This window comes from Oncorhynchus nerka, linkage group LG10 (genome assembly GCF_034236695.1).
Source record: "Oncorhynchus nerka isolate Pitt River linkage group LG10, Oner_Uvic_2.0, whole genome shotgun sequence".
NCBI classification, from domain to species: domain Eukaryota; kingdom Metazoa; phylum Chordata; class Actinopteri; order Salmoniformes; family Salmonidae; genus Oncorhynchus; species Oncorhynchus nerka.
Window position 1 is genome coordinate 55,013,255 of NC_088405.1, and position 17,542 is coordinate 55,030,796.

The 17,542-nt window shown below is 40.8% G+C and overlaps 1 protein-coding gene across 1 annotated transcript; it reads right to left on the reverse strand.

Moving 5' to 3' along the window:
* Positions 1-139: 139 nt before the first annotated feature.
* LOC115135610 (nuclear RNA export factor 1-like) lies at positions 140-15,520 on the reverse strand. The gene is made up of 21 exons (XM_029670500.2): positions 15,317-15,520; positions 14,435-14,666; positions 14,196-14,331; positions 14,013-14,096; positions 13,764-13,868; positions 8,467-8,547; positions 8,274-8,343; positions 8,067-8,155; positions 7,879-7,986; positions 7,551-7,660; positions 4,505-4,541; positions 4,304-4,375; positions 4,135-4,190; positions 3,737-3,844; positions 3,565-3,623; positions 3,249-3,364; positions 3,115-3,157; positions 2,951-3,023; positions 1,555-1,737; positions 417-477; positions 140-300 (listed from the first exon to the last, which is right to left on the reverse strand). Exons 1-21 carry the CDS (start codon positions 15,348-15,350, stop codon positions 262-264), a joined length of 1,896 nt encoding a protein of 631 aa, XP_029526360.1. The 5' UTR covers positions 15,351-15,520; the 3' UTR covers positions 140-261.
* Positions 15,521-17,542: the final 2,022 nt, after the last annotated feature.

The window sequence follows — 17,542 nt, forward strand, 5'->3', positions numbered from 1 at the left end:
TTACTGGAGATTCACTAATTGCCAAATTCAACATGTAAAATGAACTCATCCTAGAGGTTTAGATATGCTTTAAAAGGCATAGTAGTTCATTTGAATACTTAAGGTTTGTGCAATCAACAATGCAAAATGACTACAAGCAGACATGAATACGTTCACTTTTAATTATAATGACAATGAAATGATTTATCTAGTAATCCAGGAGGGGAATAAGAATCAAAAGGGAATAAGTGACAATTTAAAAAGCTCCACAATCATTCCTATTCACTTTATGAAAGCGACATCTGGGATCTTTCCATGAGCCTGAGGAGAAACAGAAGTTCAGTATGAAGCTTAAGGGTACAAAACATTAAGAGACATTCAGTCAAACGAAAGCAACACACATTGCTCCATTCGATATACTAGGATCAAGCATTTACCTTAAGGTCTGTGAAGACCTGCCCTGCTCGGTTGAAATCCCACTCATTGTCCTGCAGGCATCTGAAATACATTGATCAAGTAAGTTAAAACCCAACATCATATGAAGCAGTGTTTCACTACTTGAGCCCACTTAGAATCTAGACCATGGCTGCAGATCTGTAGAGAGAAGGCACCCATTGTCCTGTCTGAAGCATAAGCGCTGCTGCGTTGCAACCTAGCGGTGGCAAAAGTCCTGGTGTGCCCATGTAAATGACAATAAGCCCTCCCAAAATGTTTTTGGCTCTAAAATAAGTTTGTGGTGAAACAGACCAATCACAGGCCCCGGTTGACTCAGGCAGTATGAAAACGACTACCATGACCACTTTCAACGTGATTTTTTTGTTGTTGGTACCATTCAGAAACATGGCACGCTTAAAAATCGGGAGTTTTCTATAGGAACAATTGGATGACATCAGCGCTACCACTATCTACTGGTTTTAGTGTCTGTCCACCCCCCGGATCCCTTTTCCCCAGAGCTGAAGATCCTAATCACATTCTGCACATGTTTCTTTAGATCTACTTTACACGCACACACACACACGGTACCACTCAATTGTGAATGATGCATATTACAGGTGTAACGTCCATGCAGCATCTGCATACCAACCATTTGATCTCAATCAGTTTCAAGGGGAGATGCTTTAGAACTTGAGTTAAACGGTGTGTTTCGAATTATGTACAGTGAGCAACCTTTACAGCAAATGGCGTAAAACTGTAGCATAGCCTACCTGGGTCTAATTTAATCAATGTACATATTTTGCATAGTGGCGCTCTGAGTTCTGGCTACATGATTACAAAAATGGACCAATCGATCCTCCTAAAATGAGATGTTTTTTTGTCTTACAGTAACGTTATTGGGTTCTGTTATGTACAATACTATCATTATGTGATCTTGCAGACATTGATTCAGCTTTGATCTAACTTTATTAGACAAGCAGCATTCACCAGAGTAGCCTGTTCTCTAGAGCACAGACTGCGTTAAGTAGAGAATCATGCGCAGACGCTTCAGAGCCTTTAGCTGTCGGGAAGCGGGTCCAGAAAAGTCAGATCCGCAGCCACTCTGTAAAATCTAATGCAAGTTAACTGTGTGCCACTCACTTCTGGGACCATTCCAGGTTCATGCCGGACTTTAGGGAGAAGGCAGAAAGCATCTCTTGCTGGGGAGCTGAGAGGGTGGGGACAGGGCTGCTGGATGGTGTGGGGGCGGGTGCAACAAAGGCCCGCCGGATCTCCTCAGTTGTAGCATTACGAACAAAAAGCTCGTCGTTTACTATGCAAAGACTGTTGAAACAAAGACAAACAAGAAAAGACGACATTACACATTTCCATTATCTTTTATTATACTGAGTTACAGTCAAGTCATCTAGCAGAGTTGTCAATACACTAAATAACCGAAAGACTGCTCGTCAAACATCTCATTCCAAAATCATGAGCATTAATACTGCTATAACAGCCTCCACTCTTCTGGGAAGGTTTTCCACTAGATGTTGGAACATTGCTGCGGTGACTTGCTTCCATTCAGCCACAAGAACATTAGTGATGTCGGGCACTGATGTTGGGCGATTAGGCTTGGCTCGCAATCGGCGTTACATTTCATCCCAAAGGTGTTCGATGGGGTTGAGGTAAGGGCTTTGTGCAGGCTAGTCAAGTTCTTCCACACCGACCTCGACAAACTACTTCTGTATGAAACTCGCTTTGTGCACAGGGGCATTGTCATGCAGAAACCAGAATGGTCTTCCCTAAACGGTTGCCACAATGGTGGAAGAACAGAATCTAAGGGGCCTAACCCAAACCATGAAAAACAACCCCAATCCATTATTCCTCCTCCACCAAACTTAACAGTTGGCATTATGGTAGCGTTCTCCTGGCCTTCGACCGAAACCCAGATTAATCCGTCGGACTGCCAGATGGCGAAGCGTGATTCATCACTCCACGGAACGAGTTTCCACTGCTCTAGAGTCCAATGGCAGTGAGCTTTACACCACTCCAGTCAATGCTTGGCATTGTGATCTTAGGCCTGTGTGCAGCTACCCAACAAACAGTTCCTGTGCTGATGTTGCTTCCAGAGGCAGGTTGGCACTCTGTAGTGAGTGTTGCAACCAAGGACAAAGCGCTTCAGCACTCGGCGGTCCCGTTCTGTAAGCTTGTGCGGCCTACCACTTTGCGGCTGAGCTGTTGTTGCTCCTAGACGTTTCCACTTCACAATAACAGTACTTACACTTGACCGGGGCACCTCTAGCAGGACAGAAATTCAAACCGACTTGTTGGAAAGGTGGCATCTTGTGATGGTGCCACGATGAAGGCCAGTCTACTGCCAATGTTTGTCTATAGCGATTGCATGGTTGTGTGCTCGATTTTATACACCTGTCAGCAACGAGTGTGGCTGAAATAGTCTAATCCACTAATTTGAAGGGGTGTCCACATACTTTTGTTAACATAGTATATTGAGGAACCATCTCTATGCTTGTGGTCTGGTACAAATGTCTAGACCTACCTTGTCCCTCCAGCCGGCACTGTGATGAACACCCGAGAAAAAGCTCTGACAGAGTCTCGGGATTTACCTTCAACTAGGGTGAAAGAGACATGGTTAATTACTTTTTTTGCTAATGAAAATGTAGGAAACAGTATAATACGTTTTAAAAGTTTTAAAAAGCATACCTTCTTTGAACACTCCAGTGACTGTGAACGACAGTAACGTGTTCTGTAAAAGTGGAGAGAGAGAAGAGATTGAAGCTATGAAATCAAGGATGGTCATGCATGCGAGTTGATGGTTAGAAGTGAATTCTACTCACGGTGAAGGTGTTGACGTCCACATTTAGCGATGCGGTGTCATGGTGCGTTTTGGGCAGTTCGTTCAGGAAAGCCACCACATTCAGACGGGTGTGCTTCAGTAAGCGGAATCGTGTGGCTGAAAGAGCAGAGGGCAAGAGGGTTTATTTAAGAACAAAGATGTTACTCTCAATGTAGTCTTTTACTTTGTGTATATGAGTGACTTTCACAACCAAGAGGTTTACTTTATTCAGAGACTAAATTTGCACTGAAAGAGACGACAATGACATCAACCATTACTTCTCAAAACTTTGAACTAGAGAATCAGAAGAGACTCACAGGGATCTTTGAGCTTTTTCAGGTTCCGAGTGTCTTTATGGTAATCTCCGAGACTGCACCTAGAGACAGTGACTGACTATGTTAGAAACAGGTGACAAATAGGTGCTGCTGAGCATGTTTATAATACACTGTTTATGCTGCTGGAGACATTAACAACTAGCCGAGGGGGTACCTGGATGGGTTCTGCATGGTAATGAACATGCTCAAGGAGAAGGTCGCTCCATCATGGTAGGCATCTAACAAAGGTTGTCTGTCCCCGGAGTCATACACACTGTAGTATCTACAAAAAAAGGGGGGGGGGGTTAAGTTACATCAGAAGAAACATACAACTTACATTTCCAATCGGTACAGATAGATGTTCTACCTATTGCAGATCAATTTGTCGTTTAAAGAATAATCCAAATTACATCAAATCATTCTCCCCTTTTGTTCTAACCATTTATAACAATAATATACATTGTAGCGAGTCAGTGTTTTGGGTTCAGGCTTAGTGTGTACAGTAATAATCTGTATCTGTGGATTCCATCGTCTTTCCCTGTTACACATATAAAGAGCTAAGTGCAAACTCACTGTTGTAGGAAGGCGAGGATGGGAGTCTTGATCTCTTCTGAGCAGAAGTAGCTGGCCTGTGACAGCAGTCAAAAGTAAAGAAATTGTAAAGTAAAGAAAAATCTCCTATTTTGACAAAGGTGATTACATGCACAGCCCCGAATGATAAACAATTGGTTGTATGTATTACCTTGCAGGGTGGAAGGGCAGCAGGAGTCACCTCCACATCAAAGACTATAGGAGGGGGGAGATCCTGACCATCCTAGTGAGAGACAGAGAGAGGTCAAGGAGAGAACTAAAATAACTCATTAAAGAGTTGAAAAGGTTTCACAAATACAATTATAATAATATCAAAAAACGGAATGGAAAAGGATGAATTTAGAATCCTTACCAGTTTGAGAAGCCTGGGGAACCTCTCTCTCACCGTGCTGTCCGACATTCACAAAAACACAGAAGATACAAGAGACGGGAGTTAGTGCTGCTGACCAAATATAAGAGACTCGGAGTCATCCCCCTGAATACCATTTAACCACACACACACACACACACGTTTGCTCATGCACTCACAGCCTCATCCATGGATAATAATCTCTAATAGCTGCCCAAATGTTGATATAATCCCTGTCCAGACAATTAACAAAAATTAGGGGAGGAATTTGGCCAAAGACCAATGGACTTGATTTGTCATTATCAGGGTGGTTTGAACTTCATATTTGATTGTTCAGGATAGACCACACCCATGCCTGATCATGAACTAATCAGCTCTGCATATCAGTGAAGAGGTACTTAATGTTACACGTCCTCATGTACTAATATGAACAGGGATACAGATAATACAGATAAATCAAATGTCAAATAAATCTACGGCGACAGTCCCGATTTCGCCACCCACCCCGGCCCCCTTTCCTGTGGCAATGTACTCACCCCTTTGTGATACTCACCGTCCCCCCTACACGCCGAAACACACTGACACACGCTGTCTTGGAAGGGGTGGTAGGGGTAGGGGTGTGAACGTTGGTTGTGAGCGCTCATACCAACAAGAGAAAGATCAGTGCTTTTCACACGCATAGGGGAGTGGACTGGTAATTCAGACGTGTGATGTGGCCAATGTGATTGGTAGAGTCCACAAGGGTGGTACCGTAGTAAAACTAGATGTTGCATGTTTGAGCTGTCCGATACACACGTCATAGAACCAAGAGATAGTGAAATGGAATCTAAAGACTGCAGGGATGAGATGTAGAGGTGATGATAGAGACTGTTGGAGATGAATGAATTCCATGAAGCAGGGTTATGAGGGGTTAATCCGTTACATAAAGGCTGGTTAAAGTTACACCCTGTCGTTTCATGTAGAAAGCAACTACACACTTGCCATCAGTGTATTTCACCAAAGCCATAGCGATATGTAGAACAGAGGGGGATGAGGGAAGCGCTAGACTCATGGTAACATAGAACAAGACAGAGTCGCCGTATCAAACCAAAACAGCAAAGGGGAGTTCACGAAAAGCTTTGATAGATGATGCAATGTCACTAGGAGTAGAAAACGAGTAAGTTGAGGAGGCCATGCACAGCATCCCCTTCAGATGAAGAAAATACACACAAATAGAACTGAAAAGATAAACAGAGTGATAGAGAACATGAAAGTTGGGCCCTGAGCACCACTACAGACAGAGCACTATTGGAAGTAGCTCTTTGTTGCTAGCATTGATTGACGTAAGAATGATACTGCATCTCACACAACGCATTTTGTACCAGAATAAATTATAAATGACATTTTGGACCCCACTTCAACTTTAACATTCCGGGGGTGGTTAAAAATAAATAAGGCATTCAAGCAAAGGTGTTTTTGTTTGATATTTTTAGGGAAACATGTTGAGAGCGATATCTGAGGACTTGATCAGTGAACATTGACATGACTGCATGTCTTTATGCCCACAGAAACTTTAAGAGTCATATCCTTAAAAGGAAATCAACTTCCTATATTGAAATCTCACTGATTGAGGGTCTCTCAATAAATGCATCTTTGTGTCCCTCATTTTCAAAGCCTCTCCTCCTCTCTGGTTGTTACATTCTGAGGACGTGTCCACCAACCTGCGAAAAACAAACAAGCCTTGAAGTAAAGGCATGTTAGACTTAAGGGAATTATGAGAAAGCTTGTATTTGGGGACTCTGCTTGGCTTTGTGGAAACCTCTCTCCCTCTCCAACCCCAGGCCTGTAGAGCAAATCTTCACCTTCGTTTTCTTCTTCACTTCAATGTCTTCTTTGCTTAGCATATACTGCATGTACGTGCGTGCGTACGATGTGGCCAGATGCACGGCTGTGCCTGTCTTAGGTTGTCCCGGTATCAAAGGTGGGATCTTACCCGTCATTGGCTAACCAGCCCTCTTCACTGGCCACATTTCAGGACCCGTTATAGGGGAGGATGGAAGGAGGTACCATCAGCCCAATCAGCATGTAGCACAAGCAGATAGTAAATACCATGTTTCCCATGTTTCCCATATGAATATTTAAGGAATCCCTTTCCACAATGCAATTTTCTTAATCCAAGCTCCTCCCAAAGTATGGGTCTCAATGACTACTACGGGTCAAAATGATGTGGTCAGTATTATCCAAGATAAGTGTGTGTGTGTGTGTGTGCTCGAGCGAATACTTCTCGACATTTAAATGATATGGATTTCCTTTCTTTATGTAAACATTTTATACAGAGGTGTCTGTAGGGGGGCACAGGGCCATCTCCACTGCAGAAAAAGATGGAAGGTGAGCTGCAGAGTTTCTGAGAGGTAGAGCGAGACAGACAAAGAGCACTAAGACAGTTGAACCTGCATCTAGAAGGGGGGAGGGGTGGAGAATAATTAAAGTGATAGATGTAGCCATTATCCTCAAATACACCATGTGTTAAGCTGGTTAATGTTGAGGTATATGGCGTGAAGAGGTTAATGGTTTGATCATGTCAAAACTTCGGCAGGTATGGCATGCATGGACCTTAAATTAAAATAATCATAAAGGTGGCATTACATTTGAATTCTGGTGCTTCCCCACAAGCATTGAGTAGGGTATTTGTAGGATTCCAACATAAACCAAAACATTGTCTAAGAACAAATCATCTGAAATCTTAACTTCTTCACCACATATGTTATTGTAGTAAAGTGGGAGGGCTCAGTGAGAGGCTCTCTGATAGGATGGTGTTCACTAAGCCACTCCAGTTCTTTCAAATTTGAGCGGCGCGTTACTATTCAGTAGTACCACACCCAACATGTCCTTCCTGAATCATATAATCCATAAATAACATAATTTCCCGCAGCACGGGAATTTTCTGAATACATTCAAGTTCCCCCTGAAATACAGGGAATAGAGAGCTAAACTACCCCCCACCCCCATACACCTCACAACACACTGTCAGCATCATACTATTACCCACCCATCCTGAGCACAGACTGACCTTATGTAAGAAGCATGGTCCTTGAAATAGTCGCAAAGGGGATTCCTCTCCAGCCATAGCTCCACCAGCTTAAGACCCTTGATCCTATCCAGCTCACGCTCTGTCTTTAACTGGAACGGTAGGGACAATAAAATCTAATCAAACAGCCAGTAGCCTAATTGATACTCTAAAGACCTGACAGAGAGAGAACTCCTAGTTCCCAAGAGTAGTCAATTTACTAAATTAATTATGAGGATAACTGAAAAGCAACAGAACTTTGTGCAATCCCAGTAAAGATCAGTGTTTGAGTAACAACCCATTGTGCCTCAACCAGACCCGATCTCCTCACCTCATTATGAGAAAGATTGAGTGTCTTCAAGTTTGGAGCCTTGTTGACCAGCTCTGACAGGTCATCCAGCCTAAACAGCTTGTTGTTGCTGATGTTCAGACAAACAAGCTATGGAAGGAAACAAGTAGGGATCAGTGGAAAGGAAAGCATACATATTATTGAGCTACAAGTAAGGGCCACATCCATACCTCTGGAATGTTCTCCTCAATTATCTTAATAACAGCGTGCATAGAGTTCTTTCTGTTCAATGTCACATCAATGTTCTGGGAAACCAGGTCTGTGAAAATCAGGGAAGCGTAGGACTGTTAGATGGCACTACCAAAATCCATGTCATATAATGTAAATGTACAGTGAAAAATATTTGATGTGACTAACTGCTCTTGCCGTGTGCTTACCTGGGTCTATCCGGATGTTGTTCAAGTCCAGGGCTTGTTGAGAGCCATCAAAGCGTTTAGCCATGCATTGCTAATGAGGGGGAAAAGGGTTTTAATAGACATTCAGCCCATACATCTCCATGCATAATAATATACTTTATTAAAACCCATCACTCCATCTCCTATTCATTAACAGCGGGTCTCCTAGTCTTACCTTTAAGTGCTCCAGATCAGCTGGCTTTAGTTCAGACTGAAGAAAGGAGGGTGGAGGACAGGGATTCATCAGTACAGTCACCTGGAAAGATGGAAGTTGGAGGAGTGAATGGCATGTCTTCTAATGAGTCTCCCACAGGGGAAATGGTTCTCCTTGAATTCCAATTGGAAGCCCTAATCATTAACCACCGCTTGACCCCTTCTCAAGATCCTAATGATGGTCCTATCCTTACTGATTTGCCATCCTCAAACCATTAACCTGGCCTCAGCTGTTTTTATATCAATATCAAATCATTTCTGGGTAACAATTAAGTACCGTACTGTAATAATCTCCATTAAAATGGGCAAAAATAGCCTTTGAGCGAAAAACTATTTCTCAATAAATACGTTTGCTAGGACTGCCTGGCTGTGGTGTGAGTTGAGGGGAAAACTGAAAACTAGCCGTTATTTGGACGTCTTTGTTATTGTTCTAAAAAACAAAATTTACCGCATGGTGATGTCACCATGCAAAGCCGAAACTTCCAACCATGCAAATCTGCTGATTAGTAGGTCCTGTGTAGTCCAGCAACAATCAGGAAATAATATTTTTTATTTATTTTTAAATTTTTTAAATCTCACTTTTACAGTGTTAGTTTAATCAGATGTTGTTGTACAATATGATATAAAACTAGGTCTGTCCTTGACTAAAACAGAAAGTTCTGTTCTTTTGGCCAATCGATTGGTCAAAAAAATAAGAACATGTACGTGTATTTCTCCATATACACACACACCCTGTGTTTTAGTAAAAATCAACTATATGTATTGAGCTCGCGCGCGGTTTGATGAAACAAGACATACCTCAAGAGGGTGCCAGAGATCTAGATAACCAGGAAAAAAAAAGGGGGAAAAACTTAACCTGACCCAATTTTTCTCCTCACTCAGATTCTGCTATTACGCTCCTGAAGTTGACAGTAATAAGCTACGTGAGGAGTCAGCAACCTTTCTCATGTTGAATGCCAATTCATCTTACTATTTCTACCGGTCTGCATGCCAGTTATGGTTTTCAGACTAAATTGACAAAACTCGTAAATGAAATAAACCAAAACTTGATTCTCACAAGTGGTTCCTCCTTTAAAAGTTGCGTCATACTGCGGCACACCTTGTGTGCTTCCGCAGCACGTCATTTAATTATCAGCCATTTTTCCTGTTACTGCAATTTATTGCTAGTTTGACCACCAGAGGGCATTCCGTATTGGCATTACCAGAGAATTTAAAACCTTTTTTGTGATAACATAGTATATGGGATTGATTTTAATAAATGTGGCTCAATTTGATTAATATTATGGTGAGAGAAAAACGAAACTCTCAGGGTGGAATGGAAAATATGGTGATGTACAACATGACTGTCGGGAGTAGGCTACAGGATTCTAAATTGTTTGCCCTCATTAGACAACTTTTTTCCAATATTTCTGTAAATCACTGATATTTATTCCCATAGTAATTCATTATGGATCCATAACTAAATCAACATCTGCATTTTTAAAGTATTTATCATTATTTTATTAAGGAAATGTGTTTATAAGGCCACTGTGCAGTCAACAATACATACTATAGAAAACATGGGAAAGTCCCTAATTCCTTACATAAGGGAGAGCAGGCCATGTCTGTACAACATAATGCAGGGCACGCGGGAGACCGGGGTTCAAATCCCCGTTGGGGAGGAAGGAGTCGGCTGTCTTTGTAAATAGGAATTGGTTCTTAACTGATTCTGTGTGTTATTTCATAGTTGTGATGTCTTCACTAATATTCTACAATGTAGAAAATAGTAAAAATAAAGAAATCCTGGAATGAGTAGGTGTCCAAACTTGACTGGTACTTGCTTAATTAATTTCAATAATATTATGGTGTTTCTATTCCATGAAAATAGAAACCCTCAGGGTTTCTGTTAGGATGGAATGGAAAATATGGAGCTGTACAACTGCATTTTGAAAGAGTATTTATCATCATTATTTTATTAACAAAATGTGTTTATTAGGCTACTGTGCAGTCTACAATACATACTGTAGTAAACATGGGAAAGTGTCTAATTCCTTACATAAGGGAGAGCAGGCCATCTCTGTACTACAGAATGTTGGGCACGCAGGAGACCAGGGTTCAAATCCCCGTTGGGGAGAAAGGAGTAGGCTGTCCTTGTACTGATTCCATAGTTGTGATGTCTTCACTATTCACTAAAATCCTGGAATGAGTAGGTATCTAAACTTTTGACGGGTACTTGCTGGAACGGAAAATGACGGTCGGCAGTACAGTACTGGGCTATTTACGAGGAAGGAGTAGGCTGTCATCGTAAATAAAAATGTGTTCATAAATGACTTGCCTAGTTACATAAAGTTTGCACTAAGAGCATAACATTTCTGCACCCTAATTTTCTAATTCTTGTCTAACCAATACCCAAATGGAGATTAAGAGAAAATAAACATCCGCATTTGAACGTCCTTTTTTCTCTTTATTTTAGAAAGCATAAATATGTTGAAGAAATACTGTACTGCTGTTTTGAGTTAGAAATGTAACACTTTAGAGTACTTAAGCATCGGATACATTGCAAGTTGAGGGATTTTCACAACAGTAGCCAGGCTATAAAAAGTATATTGTCCTGCTAATAGGAAACATTTGCATGATGGGCTACATTCTTTATTGTAACCACAATGTCACACATAATTTGTATCTACCTTTCCAATTACTTTTAGAGTTTGGGAATTACAAAATGTGCGCTTTCTTTTTAGTTACACTGTTTTAGTTTGAACGTGCAGACTTAAACTCCAATTAAGCCCTCTTGTTGTTTGTAAAGTCAAATTCAAAATTCAAAAGGCACTCGCACATCTGAGCTATCTTTTTGCAGGTGCAACAGCCGGATAAGATGAGGAAAAAGAGGAAGGAACCCGCACACTGCTCTTGATCGTATCACTGATCTTTAATAAGCTTTACATATCGTCCTCACAGCCTCCGTCAGCGCTTTTGTGAGTTTGCCACACCCACATCCATTCCACGCATCGAAAGGGGTTGGAGGCGAAGTTAAACAAATAAGTGCTACCAAATATAACAATATGCATTTCAAAAATATTCAAATCAAGTGGGTACATAAAACGTATTAAACACGTCTGTAAAACCACAATGGGGACATCGACCTAACAAGCAAGTTTTCATAAATCCTTGGGTACAGTGGAAGAAAAACATCATAATTCATGTTCAAATTTACAACAACATACATATGCGTATGTTGTTGTAAATTTGAACATGAATTATGATGAATTATGATGTTTTTCTTCCACTGTACCCAAGGATTTATGAAAACTTGCTTGTTAGGTCGATGTCCCCATTGTGGTTTTACAGACGTGTTTAATACGTTTTATGTACCCATATGCATTTCATCATTAAGACCTCTAGTAAATAATGTCTGGAGGGTGAAAATCCAAAAACATTCTGTCTGATTTTCTTTTGTGGCTGGCAGTTGGCACGGACCAATTTATCACGTAAATAAAACATGCCAGTGTTTCTTGACTGCATCTACCACTTTTTGCGAGTTCAAAGTATATGTAGTTGTGAACATTACAGAGGGTTCTTTAGCGGGTCTTTTTTGTAGCAGGTCATCTCGTGTTTTCCCCAATGCCAAATTAAGAGCTTCTTCCACACATTGTGGAGAGTAACCTCTTCTTAGAAACCTATTGCGCATCTCTGCTGCTTTTTCTAGATAGTCCTGAAAATGATTTGTTCCAAGTTGGAGAGGAGGGGCGGTTCACACCTAGCTCGGCTATTAGACAATTCTTTAGTAAAGGTTGAATAGTCTATTGTTCAGCTAATAGTCCATCCTGCTATGCTTGTGAAAAACAAATAATAATACTTTTTCCCCTTTCCACGTTAAAGAGTCCAATTGATAAGAGGTTTTTAGCCACAATAGGCCCCAACCCCAATGAATACATTTGGGTACAGTCGATAGCATGCTGGACTTCGGGCTAGAGTGTTGAGGGTTCGAAACCTGCTCCCTGCTTGTTATAATGATACACCTGGTATTGGATATGGCTGGGGAAAAAACTTGCTAAATAGGGATTTTTGTAAATTAACTTTGACAAAATAATACGCACAATTGTTTGCCGCTACATTAACTAACATATTCCTCTCAATTGTACAGTTTTTGCTGGACTAGTTATGACGCTATAACTACATACATTTGCTTCCCTGTAATGTTTTGTCAGCCATCTTTGCTGAAGTCACACTCGATATGATTAGTCATATAAAAACCTTGGGATCCAAATGCATAATGAGTGCTCTAATTCCTCCTTGTGGTGGTCTGGAGCAATGAAGCCGTGACACTGGGTACCTTCAAGTCCCGCAGTGTAAACTCGCAACTTTTAAAGGAGGAACCACTGTAGGTTGTGCACTCTGCCATCAATGTGTCCACTACGACAATGATTACGGGAAGACTGGAATAATAATATTGAACGCATTAAGATAAATTCCCAAAATCAAAGTAACAAACACTGTAGATTAGAAATTATAGGAATTAACGGTAAATGTACAACTGGTGATATATGTAATGGGGAATTGAATACACTAACAATTCACACAATGAAGTTATGAAATAATATACGTGCACAAATTGGTGGGAGAGAGCGCATTCTGGAGAGAGAAGTGGTATATCCGACATCTGCATTGGCCATGCAGCATTTATGACGATACGGCCTCAGCAGAAGTCAGGGCATTCATACTTCTTGAGCTTTGTGGAGCAGTTGTCAATGAAGTGAGTTTGTGTTTTCAATAGGATAAACCGCCCCCATCTACCGTCAACCAATCATGTCAATGCAGAGTTATACAGAGCCCTCCGCATTGTTACAAAATTTGGGAGGTGCAAGGTGATGGGGTACTGAGCTCGATTTGGCCTCTGCAGGCTCCGCAATTACGCATCCGACCACATCTTCAGATCAAACATAAATTGTCTTGTAGTTGAGGCCTCCGCAATGGATTAGTTTACTGAGATGGGTGCATGCATACACACACATATATATATATATACATATGTTACTGCTCGACTAAAACAATCGTGGTCCACTAACGGCCTAATGACCAAACAATCAAGAGGTCGATTAATTGGGAGTCAGCCCTATATAAAACACAGGAAAAATACAATTGACTGCACTGGGCCTTTAATTTAAAAATCCTGATGACATAATGCGTTTTCATGTCTGGTTCCCAGTCTGCCAAAATGTTCCACTTAACACTAATTGATAAAACTGGCAGAGATCTTGTGGAAGGAAAAAAAAAGTGTACCTTGTAGCCTTCTTTGTCTGTGATCTTCCGAGATACCTTTAACAAGGCATTCGCAGTGATGGAATCGTCAATATAGAACTGTGCTCGGTTGCCCTCTACTTGGTACTTTGGAAAACAGAGGTGTAGAAAGAACGTAGTTTAGGTTATATTAAAAACAATCAAATGAAACAATTTCAAGGGACATGGGAATTAAACTATTTATGGACTAACTTGACCACGCAAAAGAGCCATTAGGCAGTGGTCACTTACATGTACTGGGGTGAAGGGTATAGAGCAGATACTCTGCAGAGCTGTTATGAGCCAGTCTTTGTCATATTTCTTTCCATAGGGGACCTGTAAGAGTCACAACTTAGCATTGGTTAATTACAATCCAATCGATGACAGCTTAGTAGATCAGTAAAGCCACCCAATTCATTCACAATTTTGACTCACAAATATCTTGAACCAGGTATTGCGGCCATCTCCACCTCCATCCCCTCTGTTATTACCACGACCCCTGTGACCTCCACCTCTGCGGCCACGATCAAAGCGGTCATCACCACGGCGATTCGGCCTTCCGTAAGGGTTACTGGCAAGGTAAAACCATGAGAGGGTTAAAAGGATAACTTCTATGATAAAACCTATAAACATTTTAAATTAAATATTCCACCTAATTTGCATGACAAACCCACAATCTGTGTTGGGAGGACCCATCTTGGGAGTTGCTGTCTGTCATTGCCACATCTCCATCCTCATCGTCAAATCTCGCTCTGGGTCCCTGGCCGCCACTGCCTTTTTGGCCACCACGATATCTTGTTCTTGTCCCTGGTGCTCCTGGCCCCTGGTCACTATACATATGGGCCCTAAAAGGACCCCTGCCTTTGCGGTTGCGAAACGTTTGTCCTCCAACTCTGTCATCGTGATCTGATGGACAAAGTCATAAAAATGTGTTTTTGCTTTCACAGAATAAGTACTTCAACAAGGTCACGGCAATTAGCCTGGTAATGGCCCATATTTATTGTGATCGTCGTCTGTTATCATGCATGTTTGGCAGAAGCGCTAGCTAATGTATTATTTTACTACGCCAACACGTTCAGACTTGCAGCCACGTTACGATGTAGTTAGCTAGCTAGCTATGGAATTACTCAACGTTGCTGTTGGCTAGCTAACTAGTTACCTAACGTTACTTCTGTCACACAAGAGGTGTGAATGTTAGCTAGCCAGATATATATGCTGTCAGAGTGAGTATCAGCATGCAAGCCATGGGTCCAGTGTAATAAAACAAAAACAGTGCTAACTAACTTATAAACCACAAATAGCTGGCTGGCTGGCTAGCTACAGTATCTAGCTGCTTTCTGCGGATAACCCCTAACGTTCGCTGGCTTGTTTATGTAGCTAGTTAACGTTAACTACCTACGTATCAATTGATAGTTACTGTCGTATTACATTTAGTATTACGAAAAAAACTTTAGCTGACAAGGAAGAACATTGCTGTTAACAGGTTTGTTAGCGAACGTCAGTTAGCTAAGCCACAACAGCTAGCTAACGCGTTAGCTAACTAACCCTCATCGTACCGTTCTGGTAACGTGAATCGTCGGCTGTTGACATAATCAGGAACCGAACACACACTTAACACGAAGACGTAAGTCCAATAATACTGGATAATATCACTTCTATATCTAGATCAATTCGAGTTTATCATCCGTAGCTAGCAAAGACATTCACTTTGTTCGTAGCATGCAATGTATGACCCCGCAGTCTGAGCATGTGCATTCGATTTGAACTCGTTTTGCTCACAACACGCTCTGATAATGACGTCATGAACACTTAATTCTATAGCATTGTCTTCAATACACGTATTATGTGTGTGTAGTCCTCAGATGTTGGATCTCACACTGATCTCAGTGTGTGCATTTATTTTATTTTTTTGTTTCATAGTAGGCCTACCTGGGCCCATATTCATAAAGCATTTCAGAGTATGTGCTGGGCTGGTCTAGGATCTGATGCCTAGTTAAATAAAATTAAGAATCCGTTTGGCCTTTAGATTATTATCCTAGAGATGACCAGAGATGTTCTCTTGATAAGTGCGTGAATTGGTCCATTTTTTGTCCTGCTAAGCATTCAAAATGTAACGCGTAAGAGTAAGAAGCACATAATTTTCTTTAGGAATGTAGTGAAGTTAAAAGTAGTCAAAAATCTAAATAGTTAAGTACAGATACCCCCAAAAACTACTTAAGTAGTACTTTAAAGTATTTTTCTGAAGTACTTTACACCACTGGCTTTTTTCAACATTGGTGTGAACTAGGTACAAAGAAACCCCTGTCATATTTCACATTTCACATCAAAAGCCAGGAAGTTAGAGCAACATCACTGTTTTTCATACTAGAATAACGATACAGACTAACATCCTACTGCTAGGACAAAATTAACTAAAACTACTTCACCAGAAAATAACCTCATATTTGTTGTCTATCCTTAACATATGTAACAGATGTATATGTACTCTCCATGCGTTGTGTTTTCTCAAAATAAATCACTTCGGCCAGTGGTCCCAGTTGAGCATAATTTATTTCTGCTGTTGTTAAATGGGAAACAGCACGTTAGTTGTGCAGGGCTTAACGGTATTGATGGCTGTCGATGGCAAAATCCCTTGCATAGCATTTTCATACTGGGGAGACCTGACGTTCGCGATCTCCCCCTATCTGCAAGCGGGGCCAATCACAACACACCTTATTGTCAGAGTTGAACTAACCAATAAGAATGCTTGAACATTAAATACACATTTCTTTAGAGGCAAGTGGAAACATAACCAACCCTGTTACACATATACATGTATCGGCTTCATTTTACCTGATTAATAAAGATTGAATGTATTCGCTTTTCATTTATTAAGTTGGGCATTAAAGCTGACCAGTTATATACTGATAAAATTCACATTATCTTGAAGACATTTCAAATAACCTTTTATTCATACTCAAGTCAAAACATTCCATTAATTTCATTATTACCCTCATTCACATTTGAATTAACCTCACCAATTAAATTTGACACACACACATCAGACAATATCTTATTTTCTATAACAGTTTTTACCTATACGGATACTTTTCAACAAAACTCTACCAATTGTAACTTCACTTGTCCTTCATTGCTCCTTGAAACATTAAGTTACCTAAAACAGAAAAAAACGACATGTATTTAAAAGAAAAGTAAAATCGCGGACCACTTTGGAAACAAGTGTTTAATAAATACTTTTAAGTACTATCCTCTGGGAATACAATGTACATCTTGCTGTATATGTTTCGACCCAAATAAATACATTTAAATTCAATACGTGGTGGTCTTTGTAACAGCTCTAAAAAGCATATTTGCTCAAGGAAAGTCATACAATAATGTATTGATTTATATGGTAACCATAATAAAATCAATCAAATCAATTTATAAAGCCATCTTTACATCAGCTGATGTCACAAAGTGCTATACAGAAACCCAGCCTAAAACCCCAAACAGCAAGCAATGCAGATGTAGAAGCACGGTGGCTAGGAAAAACTCCCTAGAAAGGCAGGAACCTAGGAAGAAACCTAGAGAGGAACCAAGCTCTGAGGGGTGGCCAGTCTTCTTCTGGCTGTGCCGGGTTGAGGTTATACCAGTACATGGCCAAGATGTTCAAACGTTCATAGATGACCAGCAGGGTCAAATAATAATCATCATCATCACAGTGGTTGTAGAGGATGCAACAGGTCAGCACCTCAGGAGTAAATGTCAGCTGGCTTTTCATAGCCGAGCATTCAGAGTTAGAG